The sequence below is a fragment of the Fistularia commersonii genome, chromosome 15 (genome assembly GCF_037954325.1).
Source record: "Fistularia commersonii isolate RoL2024-O1a breed Wild chromosome 15, RoL_Fcom_v1.0, whole genome shotgun sequence".
NCBI lineage: Eukaryota > Metazoa > Chordata > Actinopteri > Syngnathiformes > Fistulariidae > Fistularia > Fistularia commersonii.
Window position 1 is genome coordinate 6,599,621 of NC_141298.1, and position 20,379 is coordinate 6,619,999.

The following is a 20,379-nucleotide window of genomic DNA, read 5'->3' on the forward strand; positions in this document are numbered from 1 at the left end:
TGATTATCAACAGAGGGCAAACTAGTAAATTGATCAAGCATGGAAATATAAATGTAATTGCAGTGCCGGGTTTCAATGCTTAAAAGTACAACTTGTTTATTAAGTACCAAAACTACTGAATTATTAAATATTACGTGAAAGCTACAGATAAGTGTTTATGCACTTAGTCAGTGTATTTATATTTCTCCTTTTATGAGGATTTTATTCTTTGACAATTAACAATCCTATTTCTTTTTTAATTTGTTTATTTATTTACGGCAGTTTAGAAGAATGACAAACACAAATTGAGATTGAGGGTGTGGAGTCAAGTATTTATCCATTTATGTGTTATTTATTTGTATGGTTAAGTGTTTTCTTTGACCAACGATGCACTAAAAACTTTAAAGTCCGAGTTGAAAAAATTATTGGAGTTCAATAAGCGCTCCACGTTTTGTTCCCAGTTACATAATTTAAAACGGTTAAAATCGGTTATTTGTTTAGTGTTAGCATACAAATTTGGTTATTGCTTCAATGGGTGCACGGACGCCCCAATGAATGCAAGCCGTGTAGGTATCTGCCATTGCTCTCCGAGGTCAGGTGTTTAAATACAGAATTTCAGGTGATTTTTTTTTTTTTTTTTTCACTGTGTATTGCACTGACTAAACCAAGCCTTTGTTTTCCAAAGGTATAAGTCTGTTCTAGTTCCACGCAGTATTTCTGCAACTGAGTTCAGGCTGGGAAAACAGAGGTTTGGTTTGAAGCTCAGGATGTCTTTAACTCTGTCATTGACCATTGTTCTCAGGCAAGGGACCGGAGACCCTGTATGCCGGGCAAAAGCTCAATGATAATGAATGGCATACGGTGCGTGTGGTGCGCCGCGGCAAAACCTACAAGCTAACCGTTGACGATGATGTAGCAGAAGGTACTTACCTGCGCCAGCCAGGGATCATGCCTAGTTAGTGGAATTACACAATGCTGTTTACCATAGTGACTCATAACAAAGCATGTGTGTTTATGTTAACTGCTAATGTGAGAGTGCATCCATCTAATACAAATAATGTAATTTTCTCCTTAAATCAGCCCTTTTGTGTTAGTGTCAGACAGTGTTCTCTTTTCTTTTTGTTTTTTGTCTTTCTTTTCAACCCGTCCCCTGCACCCTCCCCATCTTCAGGCCAGATGGTGGGCGACCACACTCGCCTGGAGTTCCACAACATTGAAACGGGCATCATGACGGAACGCCGCTTCGTTTCCAGCATCCCGTCCAGTTTTATCGGTCACCTCCAGAGCCTCAGGTACTCGCCGTTCAATCACTCCCCTTATGTTTACGTCTTTTTCCATCAGTAAATCCATCTATGAATTATTAATTAATTGATGCACAGGATTGTCTCAGGAAATTAGAATATTGTGATGAAGTTCTTTATCTTCTGTAATGCAATTACAAAAACAAAAATGTCATACATTCCGGATTCATTACAAATCAACTGAAACATTGCAAGCCTTTTATTGTTTTAATATTGCTGATTATGGCTTACATCTTAAGAAAACTCAAAAATCCTATCTCAAAATATTAGAATATTATGAAAAGGTAATTTTTGTTTATTTTAATTGCATTACATACAATAAAGAACTTTATCACAATATTCTAATTTTCTGAGACAGTCCTGTATTTATTTAGTCAGTCAGACTCTATTCCATATCAATACTGTAAATTGCACCGCGCCCTTCATGCATGAGTTACATAAAAAAAATAAAAAAAAACATCCCAACATTCATTAAAATGGCAGGAAGCATCGCAAAAAGAAATAAGGTTTGGCTCAAGAGGGAATTTATAACAAGAAACAAAAATGAAATGAAGATATTTTTCTATTTTAAATCTAAGAAAAAAAATCCCAATGTGATTTAAGACCGAGTCAAAGACAACAGATCCACATAAATAAAAAAGGAAAATTAATAAATACATTTCAATTAGAAACCAGACTGAATTAGTCATATTTTTAGAAATGACTCACTGATGGGTTTATCCCCGGCGCCCTAATCGGCCGCGTTCCTGACAGCAGTGATGGATGTCATCGAGCCAACAGAGCAATTATGAACACGGGAAAAAGGAAAATCAAATGATGTTGAAAGAAAGTGAAAATCAGTAAAGGGCAGAGACCAGGGCGGGAAATGATTCTGACAAAGGCAGATTTTGACCATCGATTTTTGATTCCTCTCAGTTGCCGCTTGAATAATATTTTAGGAAAGTGTGAAAATTGTAATTTTATATGTCATGATTGTCCCCGAACTCTTGAGCAATTAGAGGAAAACATAATGTTTGTAAAGGCGATGAATACAAAGATCCCCAGGATCTCAACTAAAACGCGCCCTGACCTCAACCATGACAGGAGAGGCGCTGCAACTTATTCAACACAAGACGTCCAATTAACAAGAAAAAAAATGAAAATAAATGTAACAATTTACAAATTATAACATTATACATACTATACATTTATTATTATCATTTATTATTTTCATTACACAAAGTGCAACAAAACTGGGAGATAGCAGCTCTCAGAGCCAGTGATGTTTTAAAAATAAAATAAAAAGGAAGAACGCTACAATGGCAGCAATTATAAGTTAAAACTATATGACAAATAAATAAGACAACGGCTGAAGGAATAAATAGATCAATGAAAAACCCAGTAGATATGTAGGTTTGTGCAGTGGTGTCATTCGGCCTTATTGCACAGTACTGTATTTAATATTCAAGTACTCGGGATTTTTAAAGAATTCAATGCAATGACAACTGTGGGGTAAAAACAGTTTTTTAATCTGTTTGTTTTTACTTTGATAGTCCAATACTACTACAATACTTGGATGCATAAAATGTATGCATTTTTTTATTTAGAGTCTAATGTTTTTTGCACGTATTCATGTACTGCCTATACATGTATATTTATATATATGTACATATATGTGTGTTTGTGTGTGTGTGTGTGTGTGTGTGTGTGTGTGTGTGTGTGTGTGTGTGTGTGCATATATGTATGTATGTATGTATATATCCATATGTATATCAGGATTCATATTAGCTGTCAAAACTTTGACAATAAAATAACCTTTCATTTCTAAGCACAAGAGCCTTTGAATTTATTACATTTTGCAGGTAGCACATAAAGTGTTTTCACCTTTTATAGTTATTCATGCCCCCACAACAATTATCAACCAGAACCACCATAATGAAAATTCTATATAGACTTACTGAATATTACTTACTCCCATTGTCTCGGCTAGTTTGTTGCATGTTTTCCCCGTTTCGGCACTACAATTTACATTCAACAGCCCATATTTTTTCCAGTGATATAGAAGCAGACAAGCTCTATTGCCACTGAAAATCGCAATAAAAAAAAATTAGTGTGTTTACAATGAATCAAAGAATGGGAGATAAATGTCCAGATTTACATGTTTTCATAGAATATTGCATATTTGAGCCCAAGTATCCTTATTTAGTTTGTGATTGGTCATCCAGAGTTAGTTGATGTCCATATTGACAAACTTTGGTTCACCTAACAAACAGACGACCGGTTTACTGACACTGTCTACCCCTGGCCGGTGTGGATTGCTATTTCTCCAAGCCGGATCGATTAAAACAGCATCCCGGATGCGGTGAATTTGCTTTGTGATACGGACAGTCAACCCCATATCAGCATCAAAATGATAGGGCTCGGATTTTATAGGAAACTTGCTTGAGTATTTCTTGAATGCAAAAACGGAGGGTAGAAATAACCGAGTGCGGTTTTGAAGGACTTTCTCTGGCTCATTACCGATTGATCCCAACACACTTTTTTTCCCAGAGACTGCAAGCTCAATATGTTTCGCTGTGTGCATAACAATCACCTTGTGTGCAAAAACTGTGGCAGTGCGGTGCCTCTGCCGGGAAGAGCGCACTATGTAATTTAGTGTCAAGCAGTTCTTCTGTCTTCTTCTGAGCGCTGACATTGACTGATATTGATTGACTCGAGTGATTTTTTTTTTTTAAACGAGCTTTCTCAAAAGCGATAGCTCCTTTTGTAGCCAGAAATGTATCTCAAAGCACGTGTGGTCCACAGCTCTCCAGCAGGGATTCATAGCCGAGTAATAATCTGTTTTTGTTCTACGTGCATAGCACTAAATACATCTTAATAACAATAATAATAACAATGATAATAAAAATAACAAAAATAACAATAATAATAATAATAATAATAATAATAATAATAATGTTTTTTGTAAATGAAAGAGCCAGACATTTCAAGTCTTTTTTTCCCTTTTCATTTGCACTGAATCTTACAGAGCCGGTGATGTTTTAAACTCCTTTTAAATATAATGAGTTATCATTACAATAATTATATTATATGTTATTATATATTATTATTCATAGTATTATTATTATTACTATTATTATTAAGCTCTATAAAATCTTGCTGTGAATTTATATTTTGAAAGGAGAGTTATAAAATTCAATCCATATGATGGTTATATATTTTTACAGATAGTAGAAAGCATGCTATAAAGGGTCCTCCCAATGTTATCTATGTTAGAATATAAAAAAGTAATTGAAGTATTTTCATTTGTAGCAGTTCTAATAATAAGTTATTGGGATTTTTGTATTCTCTGTGGCACGGCTCACCATTCAAAGTCTGTAGGGTTTGTTTTTGCGGGCATTAATAACCAAGTAGTAATGCATTTATTATTATCCTAAAAATAATATATAAATATATATCTTAATATATATAATCATCATTATCATTGTTATCATTAGTATTAATGTGTTCCTGCCTCTTGCCCGATGAAAGCTAGGATAGGCTCCATCATCCCTTACTACCCTGAGTGCAGGATAAGCGGCACAAGATGGATAGATGAATATAATATAATAATAATAACAATAAAAAACCTCAATAAAATATTGCAATAAATGTATCTTTTCAAAAGAAAATTGAAAATTCAGTCTATATGATCGCCAAAAACGTTATATAGGCGGTAGAAAGCATGCTGTCAAGGGTCCTCTCAGTGTTGTCTATGTTAAAATTAAAAAATTGAAGCTATTTCATTTACAGAAGTTATAAAGACTAGCTATTATGAATTCTTTTAAAAAAAACTCACAACTCAAAGTATGGAGTGTTTGATTATTTTTATTAATTATTATTTGTCATCATTGTGTTTCAGGAGGGTAATTTCACCGACCTTTTCATGTTGTTCTCTCCTCAGATTCAACGGCATGCTCTACATCGACCTGTGCAAGAACGGCGACATTGATTTTTGCGAGCTCAACGCCCGCTTTGGGGTTCGCGCCATTATCGCCGACCCTGTCACCTTCAAGTCCAAGAGCAGCTATTTGAGCCTCGCTACCCTGCAGGCATACACGTCCATGCACCTGTTCTTCCAGTTTAAAACCACCTCTCCGGACGGCTTCATCCTTTTCAACTCTGGGGATGGAAACGACTTCATTGCTGTGGAGCTGGTTAAAGGGTAGGGTTTATTTCCATTGCTTTTCCTTAATCGCTTTTTTAAAATCGTGTTGTTGGAAAAATAATAAAATGACATTCATGAAAATAAGTTGGTAAAACTTGATATTCATCATAAAGTCGGTGAGGCCGTAAATTGGAAACATTTTTTATGAATTATCAATTTTTCCTTGCAAAACACAAAAATCAAAATAAATAAGATAAAACAGTCTAAATAAAATGAATGAACTAAGGAGGCATTACGGAGCCGCAGTCATTACCATCCCCACCTCACAGCTAAGTTAAATTCGAACTAACAGCCTCCTTTTTTTCCAGATTCTCTGGTTTCCTCCTGCAGTCCGAAAACTTTCAGGAGTTTTTTTTTTTGGAGACTCTTAATTGCTCAGATATGTGAATGAAACGGTGAATAGTTGTATATCTCTATATGTGGGTCTGTTATTGACCAGCAACCGGCCTCACTCTTGCCCAATGACACCTTATCTACAACCCTGAGTGCAGGATAAGTAAAACTGGTGAGTGAATGAATGAATGAATGAATGAATGAATGAATGAATGAATGAATGAATGCAGGTGCTGTGTATTTGATTCTGAAAAAAGCGGGTTGACAAAATATCTCGCACTTTCAGTTTGGAAAAGGGTGAGATGCCCCGATCAATGATCTATCTATCTATCTGTCTGTCTGCCTGTCTGTCGCTGATCCATGCATCTTATAACCAGCATCTTGTCAAGTAGCATCACAGCAACATAATGGACTTTACTTTTTTTATAAGAAAATGGAACCTAAAATGGAATGTTGCTTATTTCAATGCCAAGGGAAATGGAAAAATATATATACATATCTATATATCTATATCTATATGTGTGTGTGTGTGTATGTGTGTATATACACACAATGGGGCAAAAAGTATTTAGTCAGCTCCCAATTGTGCAAGGTCTGCCACTTAAAAAGATGATAGAGGCCTGTAATTTTCATCATAGGTACACTTCAACTATGAGAATTGGGGGAGAGAATCCAGGAAATCACATAGTAGGATTTTTAATGAATTAATTGGTAGATTCCTCGGTAAAATAAGTATTTGGTCACCTACAAACAAGCAGGATTTCTTGTTCTCACAGACCTGTAAGTTCTTCTTTAAGAGGCTCTTCTGTCCTTCACACATTACCTGTATTATTGGCACCTGTTTGAACTGGTTATCGGTATAAAAGACACCCGTGCACAAAGAGTCACAGAATGACCTGCAGAGATGTGGGACCAAAGTAACAAAGGCTACCATCAGTAACACACTATCCTGCCAGGGACTCATATCCTGCAGTGCAAGACGTGTCCCCCTGTTTAAGCCAGTACAGGGCCAGGCCCGTCTGGAGTTTGCTAGAGAGCATTTGGAGGATCCAGAAGAGGATTGGGAGAATGTCCTTTGGTCAGATGAAACCAAAATAGAAGTTTCAGGTAAAACTTCAACTTGTCATGTTTGGAGGAGAAAGAATGCTGAGTTGCATCCAAATAACACCATACCTACTGTGAAGCACGGGGGTGTAAACATCACACTTTGGGGCTGTTTTGCTGCAAAGGGACCAGAACGACTGTTCCCTGTAAAGGAAAGAATAAATGAAGCCATGTATCGTGAGATTTTGAGTGAAAACCTCCTTTCATCAGCAAGGGCAGTGACGATGAATCGTGGCCGGGTCTTTCAGCTTAACAATGATCCCAAACGCACTGCCAAGGCAACGAAAGAGTGGCTTCGGAAGAAGCATTTCAAGGTCCTAGCCAGTCTCCAGATCTCAACCCCATTGACAATCTTTGGAGGGAGTTGAAAGTCTGTGTTGCCCAGCAGCAGCCCCAAAACATCACTGCTCTAGAGGAGATCTGCATGAAGGAATGGGCCAAAATATCAGCAACAGTGTGAAAACCTTGTGAAGACTTACAGAAAACAATTGACCTCTGTCATTGCCAACAACGGATAGATAACAAAGTATTAAGATGAATTTTTGTTACTGAACAAATACTTATTTTCCACTATAATTTGCAAATAAAATGTGAATTTCTGGATTTTCTTTCTTATTCTGTCTCTCATAGTTGAAGTTTACCTATGATGAAAATTACAGGGTTCTCTCATCTTTTTAGGAGGCCGATCTTGCACAATTGGTGGCTGACTAAATACTTTTTTGCCCCACTGTATGTATATATATATATATATAAAAAAAATTTAAAAGGACAAATTCAATTGTTCCATTCTGACAGGTAATATCAGTCTTATACAAGAAAGGAAGGCTATATAAATGAAAATAAAAATAGATATGTCTCTGCAGTGTATTTTCATATTGTATCACATGTACTTCATAGTACATCCAGGAGGTGCCAGTACAGTAACATTTTTTGGAGTTATTCTTGATATAGTTCAATCTAAAGTAGATATAAATGGTTAAATGATTAGTTAAATGTTGAAAGTTAAATGATAAAGAAATCATTAAAAATGACAATGAACATATTTTCTCGCAACCCACCCCTTGCACAGATATATCCACTACGTATTTGATCTGGGAAACGGACCCAATCTCATCATGGGGAAAAGTGAGCGGGCCTTGAACGACAACCAGTGGCACGACGTGGCGATCACGCGGGACAACAGCAACACGCACACGCTGAAGGTGGATGCCACGACAACCAGTCAGAGCATTAACGGGGCCAAAAACCTGGACCTGAAAGGTAGTTTTTCACTGTCATTGTGAATGAACTGATGTTTGTCATCATAACCAGCATTAATATTGATAACAATTATGACCATGAAAGGTGATGCTTCTATAAAGACAACTAACTGTTTTTGTTTTTTTTGTATGCTTAATGTTCCCGATATGTTGTCTAGACATCTCGAGAGTAGATGCGGTGATTCCTCCACAGTGTCAGCACAAGAACATTTTTACATTGTATATATCTGGATTTAATCCGGATATATACACCATGTTGTATTTGTCTGTTTCCTGCAGGCGACTTGTTCATCGCTGGTCTGGGTCCAGGCATGTATGGCAACCTGCCCAAACTGGTGGCCTCCAGAGAGGGCTTCCAAGGCTGCCTGGCCTCGGTGGACCTCAACGGCCGGCTGCCGGACCTCCTCAGCGACGCCCTGTTTCGCAGCGGGCAGATCGAGCGAGGATGCGAAGGTACACCGTCCCTCCGAACCTACCCAGATTTAGACTACTACAACACAAACTTCAACCCCAACGGCAGCGGCCCATTCTTCCTGCTCAATGCAAACAGTAGTTCGACCACCTCGCATCTGTACGGAAGCCCTTCCTTCCTGCTAACTGTACTTGTCACCACGCTTGCGCACAGCTAGAGTCGGGCCGAGCGTCACGCACCGTCCTACGTCGTGTTACCAGCCACATCGGCTGCCGCCCGAGTGCTAACGCTGTTTAAATATCTCACCTGTGTGAAGTTTTATTCAGAATTTTGTGCATATTTGGTCAATATCATCACCCCGAGATCGATTTTTCTTTTTTTTTTTTTTTTTTTACGATCGCATCTAGAGGGAGCACGAACCGAATGTTGGACTTTTATGAATCGTAGATTTATTCTACTTGAAAATAAAATATATTTTGTTTTTGTTTTGTTTTTTTATTCCAAGTTTCGAAGGTTCCCCCCGTGTCTTTGCTTGATTTCCATCAAATGGGTTTGATTGACACAAATTTAGCAAATTTAAAAGTGCAACCCCTCACTTCCTGTTCCTCGCAGGGTTTTATGATTTAATACTGCACATCCTCATATTAACTTTGTAACAGCAACGCAGGCAGATGTCAGTCCAAGTTTGCAGACAGAATCAGGTTGTCAGTTTTAGTCGGTGCCTTTGTCTCTATTTTTTGTACCGAAATCAGGTTAAGCAAGGAAAAAGATTTTTTTTTTTCTCAAAATCCATAGGCTACTTTGATGCCAATTTATTAGGAACACTGAGCTCACGCTAAAGTAGCACCGTCTAGCTGTCCGGTACATCCTCCCTTGATAAAGAATCAGTTTTTAATAAATTTGTTTGTGGAGGGCCTTGGATTCCTTGGAATGAAAAATGAAAATTATTTTAATTCACTTTTTTCGAAAGGGTTTCTGTACCGTCTGGTCTCAGGTTTCACTCGGGGAAAATGATTGTGTCAATTGAAAAGAAGGGTTAAACCAAGTTTTTATCCTACTGTGGAACTGTTAGCAGCAGCAAGCAAATCACCATCGTTAGAAATGTATACTTTTTCTCACTTTATTAAAACACCAACCAATAATATAACATAATATTATTATTTTATTGTTATTACTAACATTATATCGTCACATAATATAATGTAATAACACATAATGGCACAAACAGCTAAACTACCCAATGTTTACTTGTAATGGAAAAACAGAAATATATATTTATATACATATATCAAAAAAAATTGCGCAAACCTTTATATCTTATGTACAAAAACTATATATATTTAGTGACAAAATGTTAAACTCACACAAAAGATCTTCACTTTTGAGAGCTTTAATATAAATCATAATGTTTTATTGCAAATAGAAGATATATATATATATATATACACACATATACATATATATATTAAAAAAATGTTTCAATGATATATTAGTTGAGCTTTTTTTTTTGTAATTTTCTTTGAAGACACAAACAGAAATGCATTATTAGTAGGGTCCAGTGCAGGAAATGAATACAAATCTATTTGAAATAAATAGTTGCACCCGAGTCAAATGCAGCCGCTGTCGAAAAGGTTTCCATTTCATCACGTCACTGAAACTGACCTTTAATTTAGACTATTGTAAAGCCCGTATTTCAGTTATGCATTTGTTAAGTTACTTATTTACTGACTGATGGATTTCCATTTAATATTTTAATGCCGTCCATTCAATGAGGAGTCCATGTATGCCTTGGAAATGCAGTGTGATTTGGCATAAAGTGGACAGTCACGCTCAAGCACCTACAAACTTGCCAAATGTTTTTTTCATTTATATATGCATATAATCATGTGGCAACCCTCCGGTGGTCTTGTTGAAACATTTTTGCACGAGCAAGCAAATGTTTCCATCTTCCTGTGCAAGTCGTGCTTTCTTCCTGTCGTCGTGTTCGTCATCCTCTTTCGCCTCTGGGTCCGTTTTTGGTTTTTGTTTTTACATAACCTGCTCTTGTTTGCATGGAAATCATTTTTCTGTATAACTGTTTTGTTTTTTTGTTGTTTTCCTCTGCTTGCCATATCATCCAGCTGGACATTGAGTGTACTGTATCCGTTTGCATATTTTTCCAGAGTCCCGTGTCGGACAATTGAATGTGTTATTCTTTATAGAAAAATGAAAGTATGTAAACTGGCTCTGGAAATCTGGATGGGGTTGATCACAATGTTTCTAACTGTACAGCAAGAACGTAATGGTTGATTGATTTATTTCTCAAAATAAAATCTCATCAATCACAGTTTGTCAGTCTTGTATCATGTTCATGGCAATCTAATGTCTCATTTATATGTGTGCTTGTTTATATATCTATGTATAAATATGATTTGGTTTCTTTGCTGATATATCGTGCGCCGTTGATAAGCCATTTTACTGCATTGCCATGCACGGCCTGACTTTTATTTCAAGCTTTTAATTTTTTTTTTGAATGGATTTTTTTATTTTTTGTTTCTTTCTTTTATTTTTGATTTTAACAAAAAGCCTCAATCCCAACCCTTTTCTTGAAGACCTGTTTTGCAGTACCACTTCATGTCACAAGATGGCAGTGGTGCAGTATTGCTTGGAAATGCTCCCCGATGGTCTCAAAGAAAATTAAGCTAGATGCAAAATGAACTCCAGGAAAAGTTATGCTTTCATTCTCAGGCAAATGAAGATCATTCTCATTTCGCTTGAATTTGAATGCCTGGAATGGTCATCTGAATACAACTTTCATATGCAGAACTTCAAAAAAAAATAAATAAAAAATAAAAAAAATAATGAAAAAAAAAAAAAAAAAAAAATATATATATATATATATATATATATATATATATATATATATATATATATATATATAAAAATATATATATATATGAACTGCAATTATATACTGTATATCATGTAGTCAGGACATAAATTTATTTATTTTATAAATTGTTTATTTTTTATAATTTATTATTTTTGCATTTGCTACTGCTTTTGCTTATGCATTTGCTTTTGCAAATTTCCTGGTATTCTTGTGATTGTGTGGGGGGCGGTGTAAGCAAGTTTGAAGGTACTTATTTTTTTTGTATAATTTTTGATAATTTATTCATGAAATGCATTTTCTATGTGTCTTTCTACACACACACACACACAGACACACATACACACACACTAAGGTATAAACATGCAGGCACTGGACACATATGGCATTATAGTATGTCATTTGTTCTGTTTTATAATTTACCATAACATCATTAATGCTCATATGCTTACATTCAACTTTATTGTTTACACATACACTGCTCAAAAAAATAAAGGGGACACTAAAATAACACATTCTAAATGTGAATGAATGAAATATTCTGATTAAAAACTTTGTTCTTTCCATAGTTGAATGTGATGACAACAAAATCACATACAAATTATCAATGGAAATCAAATATATTAGCCCTTGGAGGTCTGGATTTGGGGACACACTCAAAACGAAAGTGTAAAAACATACTACAGGGTGATTCAACTTTGATGTAATGTCCTTAAAACAAGTCAAAATGAATCAGTGTTGCTTCCGGAGTGGACAGTTTGACTTCCCAAAAGTGTGATTGACTTGGCGTTAGATCGTGCTGTTTAAATGTTTTATTTATTCATTTTTTTGAGCAATATATTTTACTAAAATAGTTAGCATCCATGAGCCACATTAAACCCTGAAAGAATACCTTGAGATAATCAGAGATGCTGCATCGCTTGCTCAGGTAAGTCTTTGTTCAGACCTTGTATTTTATCTGTATATGTTTTGTATAATAATTCCCCTTTTTCCATCTGGCACTGGTATTTGCATGGATGGTGCGTCATCACTGTAGAAGGACTGATCCTGTTTGAGAGCAGAGGCTTTGTCCGCCAAATGATACAAACCCAATGATAACAATTGTCGTTGAAGAAGAAGAATATGATTGTCACGTCTCTAAAATGTTACAACAGCAAGAGATCCAGTGGATTTTTTGAAAATATTGCAATGAAATTCTCACAAAATACTCTGTTAACTGACCACCTAATTTAAGTTTAGGTTGGTATAAAGGGAAGCTCATGGTAATAAACCATAAATTCATTAGCATCATCGCCATGTCATGTCAGATAAACTAAACTGTGATGAAACCCCAATAATCCACTCCCCTCCCAGCACACAGGGAAGATAAATGAAAATGAGAAATATCCCATTCATTAGAAACATATCTAGGAAAGAAAAACCCAAAAGCTGCCCGTTAGGATGTTGCCCCCACTTTCATAGCAACAATTAAGAAAATCGTAAGAATTCATTCTTAGTGTCCAACTGGTTGTCATTTCACAAAAAGGAAAACAGAAATTAAAAAAAAATAATATTCATTCATTAATATTCTCCTGTCAAATACTTTGTTGAGTCAGGATGAGGTGTTTTGTTCAGTACTTTGGGGCGGCTGTGGATCATTCGGGAAACCGGGCTTCAAAACAACTGCAAGGTTGTGATTGGATCGCCGGCTTCTACGATCTGCATGCCGAAGTGTCCTCGCGCTTTGAAGGAACAGCCAGCCCTGCATAGATATCGTACCAAGTTTCCAACAAATGTAACGGTTCCCAAATCATCTAAAACTACTTTTACGCCTAAACAAAACGTTATTTATGATCAGAGCAGAATGGAGCCTTCAGCTTCCCACCCAATTTTCGACCTAGGTCTATTCCATTTTCATCGGACTCCGAATAATATTCCCCTTGTACAATCCTTGTGCCTGTCTATAAAAATCCGGAATACTTAAAAATAAGGATAAGACAAAAGCCAGCCCTGTTCTCTTAGGAGCGCTGACAATTTCAAATGCTGGATCCACAGGTTGAGTGAAACACACCAAATACCAAAAGCGCAACCATTCTTTTCAAAGTCAAACAGAGTTAAAACCGACTGACTCGTTTCAACCATTACAATCTACTATTTGTACTATTGAGCGTGAATATAAAAAAAGTATATGTTAGGCATACACATATATTTTGCTCTTTTTTTACTTGGAAATCATCGGTAAGTGCAAACCAAAGCGTTAAGTTAAGCCGTTCATACATTAACACAGATTTTTGATAACACACGGCCTCAGTTGTCCAGTGTTGAGAACAATTGAAAAACTTTTAAGAGATTCTCTATTAAGATTCTCATTAACTTATCATTTTCTCCCTTTTATCAACCATTTTAAAACTTAAAGAGCTTTAAGTTGTACCTGTATATCAGACCTGCTGCTGAAATGTTGGCTTTTATAGGTTTAGATGTTGCTGATCAGATTCGGACTTCACGTAGCAAACTTTCATGTAATTTCTTACGTTAAAATCATGACCGAGTCTGTAAAGCAACTCCTAAAAACAAGGACCTGCGTTCTTTTAGGCTTCGTCAAAAGGTTTCCTACAATTTTAGATTGGTTAACATTGCAACTTTTAACAGTGTAGGTTCGTAAAGATTAATTGTGAGTGTATTAAACCCAGGATGCGTGTGTTTGTGTGTGTCTTTGTGTGGGTGGGTGGGTGTGGCTGCGGGAACTCCTTGGTTTCCACAGGGCCGAGCACCACATGTCAAGAGGACTCATGTGCCAACATGGGGATCTGTATCCAGCAGTGGGAGAACTACACCTGTGACTGCTCCATGACCTCCTACACCGGCACCCAGTGCAATGACCGTGAGTACCGCAGAATTCCGAATGCGTCCCGAACACACACCTTTTGTGAGGAACTGCCCGGTGATGGACATCAGGACAATGAGGAGAGTTTCATGAAATTTTAAATCGCCATTGGTGTTTTGATGTGTGATATGTATCCGTCAAAGGTAGGTGCTGGATCACGTTTGCTTGCTTAACAACACAACATAAAATGGAAAACCTTTCAGAAAATACCATTCTGTGTTCAACATTGACCTGGCATTGACTTTTGGTCAAATGCCCAGTTGTACTTAAACATGCCAGTGGAGGGTATGTACGGCTGCATTACTCACGGCTAAGGTTGTAACAGTCCCTTCATCCATATTCCATATTTTGCAGTCTCTTTTACATACCGCACCTCTTGGCCAATCAGAGACCCGCCCGCGAATAAAAAAAGAAATTCCGCCGTGATAGGTTTTGCTTTGGAATGAAGAGAATTTCCAATATTCTGCGTGGAGTCGTGCTTTGAGGAACTCTCACTGGTGAATTCTTGTTGAAATCTTCTTGTCATGGCAACTGGACTTGAATTTCTTTACTCGAAGACATTTCACCCTTCATCCGAGAGGCTTTTTCTGTTCTAATGACCTGCGGGGAGTTTCCAAATATAGCTGCCGGGATTTTGGGTGGATCTAGGTTATGGTGGCTTGGTATGGAAAGGGAAGAAATGATCAGCAGAAGTACGTCAAAGGGCGTTGTTATGCTAATGGTGTCGTTTGTTGGGACGAAATTGCAACTTTTGTGGGATTACCTGGATCCCAATGTGAAAAGGTAAAGCTAAACAAAGGAGTGAAACCTGTTGGATGTCATGGACCGAGGCTCAGGTGGTAGTTACCGTGGGCAAAGCCATCTTAATATTGATCCCAGTATGGCGTAATATATTTGTAAAAGGTTGTGTCTGAGACCCCTTCCTCTGTTCAGAGATGTTTTTTCTATTTCGACAGATTGCTTCTTTGACACCTCTCTGAACCATCTGTCTTCTCTGTCCAGAATACGGACATGCTGTCCTTCAGGTGTAGGTGGACGGTGGGAGTCCTGTCCTGAAATGGTGTCTCTCCTGTGTTGGGGCATCCGTTTGTGCAGAGGTTGTTTGGTTTCTCCAATGGAGACGTCAACACAATCCTCAGTGCAAGTGACAGCGCACGCCATATTCTCTATCTTATGCCTGCGTGTTTTGTCCTTTGGGTGCATCAGTTTTTGTCTCAGGGTCCTGTGGGGGTTGAAATTTTTACGGTATATGGTGTTTGTTGAGCACCCTTCGGAGTTTCTCCGAAACACCAACAACACTGGCAGAGGAAGATTGGGAGCCTCCGACTGATAATTACTTTTAAACTTAAAAAAAATTAAAACAAAGTGTTGTTTCCAACTTGGCAGCCACATGGCACAAAAGCAGATCAGTCAGGAAGGTAATTAAAAAAAACGCAGGGTGCCATCCAGGTGACTCTCACACACGTCCAATGAGTTATTTTCCAAAACATCAAGTACTTTGAGACAGACATGCTTAAAAGAGACGTTTAGTTGTGTTTGCAATTCGTTTAACAAATCCTAAACATTCCATCCAACACTAATTGTCAGATTTTGCTATCTTGCACGGGTAGTAATCCATCTGATTTTCTCATAAAAACATGAGAAGTTCTGATGGGTGGAAAAAGTCACTTACATTGGCAGCTGGCCCATATCCCAAAACTTTTTAATCATATTTTTTATCATGTTTATCAAATATTTATCATGAACATTTACAATTTCTGGCTTAGTTGTTTATCAGCAGTTTGAAACCCGAGTAGCTTTGAAGAAAATGGTCATTTCGTATATTTTCAGGACACTTGTGCCAATCTAAGGGAAAATAAGAATATTGATTAATCAATTCGTGGAGCTTATCGCAGCTGTCATGGGTTAGAGGGGTGGGGCATTCTGGACTGGTCGCCACGGCAACTTATAGAGTCATACAACCATGTGGTTTTCCCTGACGGAATTGAACCAGAGACTTTCTCACTGTGAAGCGGAAGCACTAGCAACTGCGCCCCAACATAAGGGCGTTATCTTGATAAACTCTTGTCCATCTGCACATATATGTCACATATTTTTCCCGAACAGAACTGATAAATATTCATATATGCTTTGATTTCATCTATTGAACATGGTGCAAAGCTGTTACCATGGTGATATACTCAGGGTTAAACCTGAAGTAACCTTTCAATCCGATGATTTTAAAGTAGCCCTGGTCTGAAGTCACTGAATTTTGCATATCTTTGTAGTTGTCAGGAAATGATTCATTCAATGGTAAACAGTTCTTCTTCAGAAGTTTTTGCAACGAGGTGCTTAACACAGAAGTAACTCAACCTGTTGCGTAATGAAAGGAAAAAGCAAGTTTACACACAGCCATGGCTAGGGTGGATACTTTTGTAAAATCCAACAAGCACTTTTTAAGACATGAATATGAATTAATATTGATGTGTTTATTGTTGTCAAGTCAATGTAAAAAAATGACCAAATGGACGTAAAGTCTTGCAAATATAAGACATCAAGCAATACAGGAAGGGATGTGTTACTATCCAGAAGGCAGTAGTCAGTTCTCTTGGTTTTTTGCTTTAAGACGTACATGCACAGCGCCTGTCGATGTGTGGCGACACGCACACACACACATACGCACAGACCTACTTCCGTGTTCCTTTGAAACCGCCAGTAGTCTGTGTTGACACTGGGTTGCATCATCGCCGTGGTCCAGACAGAGGGGCAAAAGTTATCCACGGGGCATGCATGCACCAATCCAACCCCTACAACACAAGACACGCTATAAAATTGATTTTCCTTTTTCTTTTTTCCAACCCCTCAAGGTGTGTGTACCTATATCTCCCACCAGCGGCAGCAACAGAATTTCCATTACACTTTCACTTTTCTCAGATGCATCAGGCTCCCTAAATAAAGGCACCAGAATCTTTAGGTCATCACTATCTAAGTGTTTTGGGGTTTAAAGTGCAGCGAAATATGGTGCAAACAGTTATAATTTAGGGCATGAATTTTGAGTTGATGAGTATTCAAGATCAATTTCTTGTGATATTTTTCTCGTTTTCTTTCAAATTGGCCCTGACTTCATTTAAGGTAGATTTGCAGTGTTTCACTGAGTAAAGAAGTCTACCTCAGAGACTCAGTGAGTGATAACAATGGCTGCAGATGCAATTATCTGGACCGACAACAAATCAGAATAAAGAAAAATCCAACATCTAATCAATGATGGGTGTTCAGTGGAACAACTACTTTGTGCTGTGAGTTAGTGCTTCAAATCAAGAAGGTGGGGAGGCAGGAGAAGCTGTGCCTCACTTGCCAGTCATGGAAAGAAAAAAATGTAAAATGAAAAAAATAATTACATGGTTATATTTATCAGTGATTTGCACTATAAAAGCATTTTCCATTTAACGTCACCAGTTTTTATTCAAAATTGCTGAATTTTCACATTCACTGTTCAACTACTGAGAAGAGGCGTGGTGAGGCATCGGACTGTTGAGCCTCAACGTAGATTGCACAATGACAGCTAACTACTGGCATGCTCTGCACTAAAACCGTATTGCTGTCTCTTTGTACGTCACTTTTAAAATGTTTTATATAGTTTTATATAATTTTTTCAATAAATATTCTATATAGCAAACACTTTTGATATATCAACTATATTTCCAATGTAAAGAGTATTTTATCGGCTATGAAGAGTCACTAGGGGAGGCATGCAGTTCTCCTGCCTCGTGGTAGGCGTGCCTTACCAGCCACAAACCTCACTGCACATCCCAATCGATATCTATATACTCAATTAAAAATTCTACTACCATTGGCAAGTTCAGCAAATATCTCAGCGAAACCCTTTCATCCAAGTTTGATCATCTTCCAAAGTAAATATACCTTCAAGGTCATTCGGCTCATTCTGGTAGCAGTGGTTGTCCTTGTTTGTTAAAAAAAAAAAAAACACTTCTGTGAGAATACCCGGAGCGACATTGGTTGATACCATTCCTCATCCGTTCTTGGATGGTCCTCATATCAACCTTAACATGCAGAAAATTAGTGGATGGGATATGAAACTATCTGAGAAATTGAGGTGGGGGACACGCCTGGATCTTGAAAGTGGAAGATTTTGGGTGATTTATAGCAGTGCTGTGTGTCATTTCAGCCACAATTTAAAATAACACTACTCATCTTTTGGTGGACATCTTGCTTTTTCTCAGGGAATTTTTCTAACAGCATTTCTCGCATTTCCAAGCGATTGAAAACAGTACTTGATATAGCCAATTGGCAAAGTCACAATTTGAGGTTATTTCATAAAAATAAAACAATTACAACATAGAAGAATTGCATGTAAATACAATAGAGAGCAACATTTTCAGTATATTTTGGGTACAAAAAAATTTGTGGAGCTTTAATAATTTTAAAATCGCATTTGATTGCCAGCCTTTGACCTCTCCCAGCCGAGTAACGCATCTGAAAACACGCAATATGTCTCAGCCATGTGCTAGACTAATACTGTTCTCGAGGGTAAGTTGATTAACAACACTAATTAATTCCTCATTAGCTGGCCCATTGCCTGACCAATGAACTCGCCCCAAATGAATGAAAGCCGTAGACCACGGTCTGTTTGGTTGAAGGGAGATTTAGAAAGTCGGGGTGTGACGCCGAAGACACTGAACCTTGTTAAAGAATAATTTATTGGGAGGAGATAGGTATGTCTGGCTGCGAGGCAGACAGAAGTCGACTAAAAGGAAGGTTGGCGGATGAAGCGGGAATACCGGAATCAGGCTTCGGGCACAGGACACAAGGATTAGTCTGGCTGGAGCATGGCAGACTGTGATAACGGTTTATACAAGTGTAAAGTACGGCCCGGGTATTTGTAGCGGGACTCATCATGTGAAGTGGCAGCGGGTGAAGTCGATCCTGCCTCCGGCACACCTGCCTTCCCCGACACAGCCAATCAATCAAACAAATGCGCAGCGGGAGGTGAGGCAGCGCGGGTCGGCCTCCGGATACACGATTGTTCCACGTAGCCTCTGTTTTTTTTTTGGCTCCTAATCTGATCAGAAGGCAACGGCGGCTCCCGTCGCGCCTTTGACCTTCAAGGCTCCGATTTCACAGGTGTTTTTCGAAGAATCATGTTGAAAATATTTTGTTTCAGTCTAAGGAAAGAAATTCAATTGAGCATACCCAGAAAAAAAATTCCACGTTTATGGTTTTTACATCCATATTTTTGCACATTCTGTCATTGCATATTTTAGAAAAAAACGTTAATATTCATGTGATCTATCTATTGTTATGTTTGTTTCTGATAAGATTAGCAAAGTTTCATACATTTTTGAAGGCATTTTTGTGGAGTAGGGGATGCTGCTGTTTTGCTATTGTTGTGTTTTCATTTCCTATAAAGTGTTGACTCATTGGACTTTTACAAGTTTAGACAAAAAGCGATAACCCCCTGCTTCCTTTTTGTTACAGTTTTGTCGGTTATGCGGACAACTTTGCTGAGACGCTCAGAGATGAGCTGATTATTTGGTTTGTTTTCACGTCAGGGGGGGTGGCATCCCAAAATGAATTGGGAAAGTCTGTCAGGTCTGATACAACCCTGACATGTGGGGGAACCATGCAACTACCTGTCAATCATTAAGCTGGTTGCACGTTGGTTTCCTTTTGACTTTTTTGGTGTCAAAAATTGTTTTACTTGTTATTCTGTCTGCGTCTACATACTCGACGCCTTTGCTTGTTACATTTTTTCAATGTATCAGTTTTCCGTCTCTTGTAAATGGACGAATCCTATGAGTGTATTAGTGATCGTACCGCAAAAACACAATGTCAAGGTCGGCACAGAACTGCTTCGAGGTTAACAGTAAATGGTTGTTTTTTTTCTGGATAAAATCTGGTTTCATTAATTTTTAATTTTTGTTTGTGCGAAGGTATTTGCCAGCGTGGGTGTTGCAAGTGTTGAGATGTTAATGCTTTATTTTTTCCTCACCTCTCCTGTGCAGAGTTCAAAATACTTTTTAGAAATGTCAGATTTTGTCAATTTATGAGAATGCATCGTTTCAAAGAGCCACTC

At 37.7% G+C, this 20,379-nt stretch overlaps 1 protein-coding gene across 6 annotated transcripts in view; it reads left to right on the forward strand.

The window, feature by feature from the left end:
* Window positions 1-20,379, forward strand: part of LOC147226309 (neurexin-3a-like) — a 201,896-nt gene that overhangs the window by 134,303 nt on the left and 47,214 nt on the right. For all 6 annotated transcript variants that reach the window (XM_086160549.1, XM_086160544.1, XM_086160545.1 and 3 more), the window contains 6 exons: window positions 782-901; window positions 1,151-1,271; window positions 5,203-5,463; window positions 7,973-8,163; window positions 8,442-8,615; window positions 14,184-14,303. In XM_086160549.1, coding sequence (XP_086016675.1) covers window positions 782-901; window positions 1,151-1,271; window positions 5,203-5,463; window positions 7,973-8,163; window positions 8,442-8,615; window positions 14,184-14,303 — 987 coding nt within the window. The remainder of the gene's footprint in view (window positions 1-781; window positions 902-1,150; window positions 1,272-5,202; window positions 5,464-7,972; window positions 8,164-8,441; window positions 8,616-14,183; window positions 14,304-20,379) is intronic.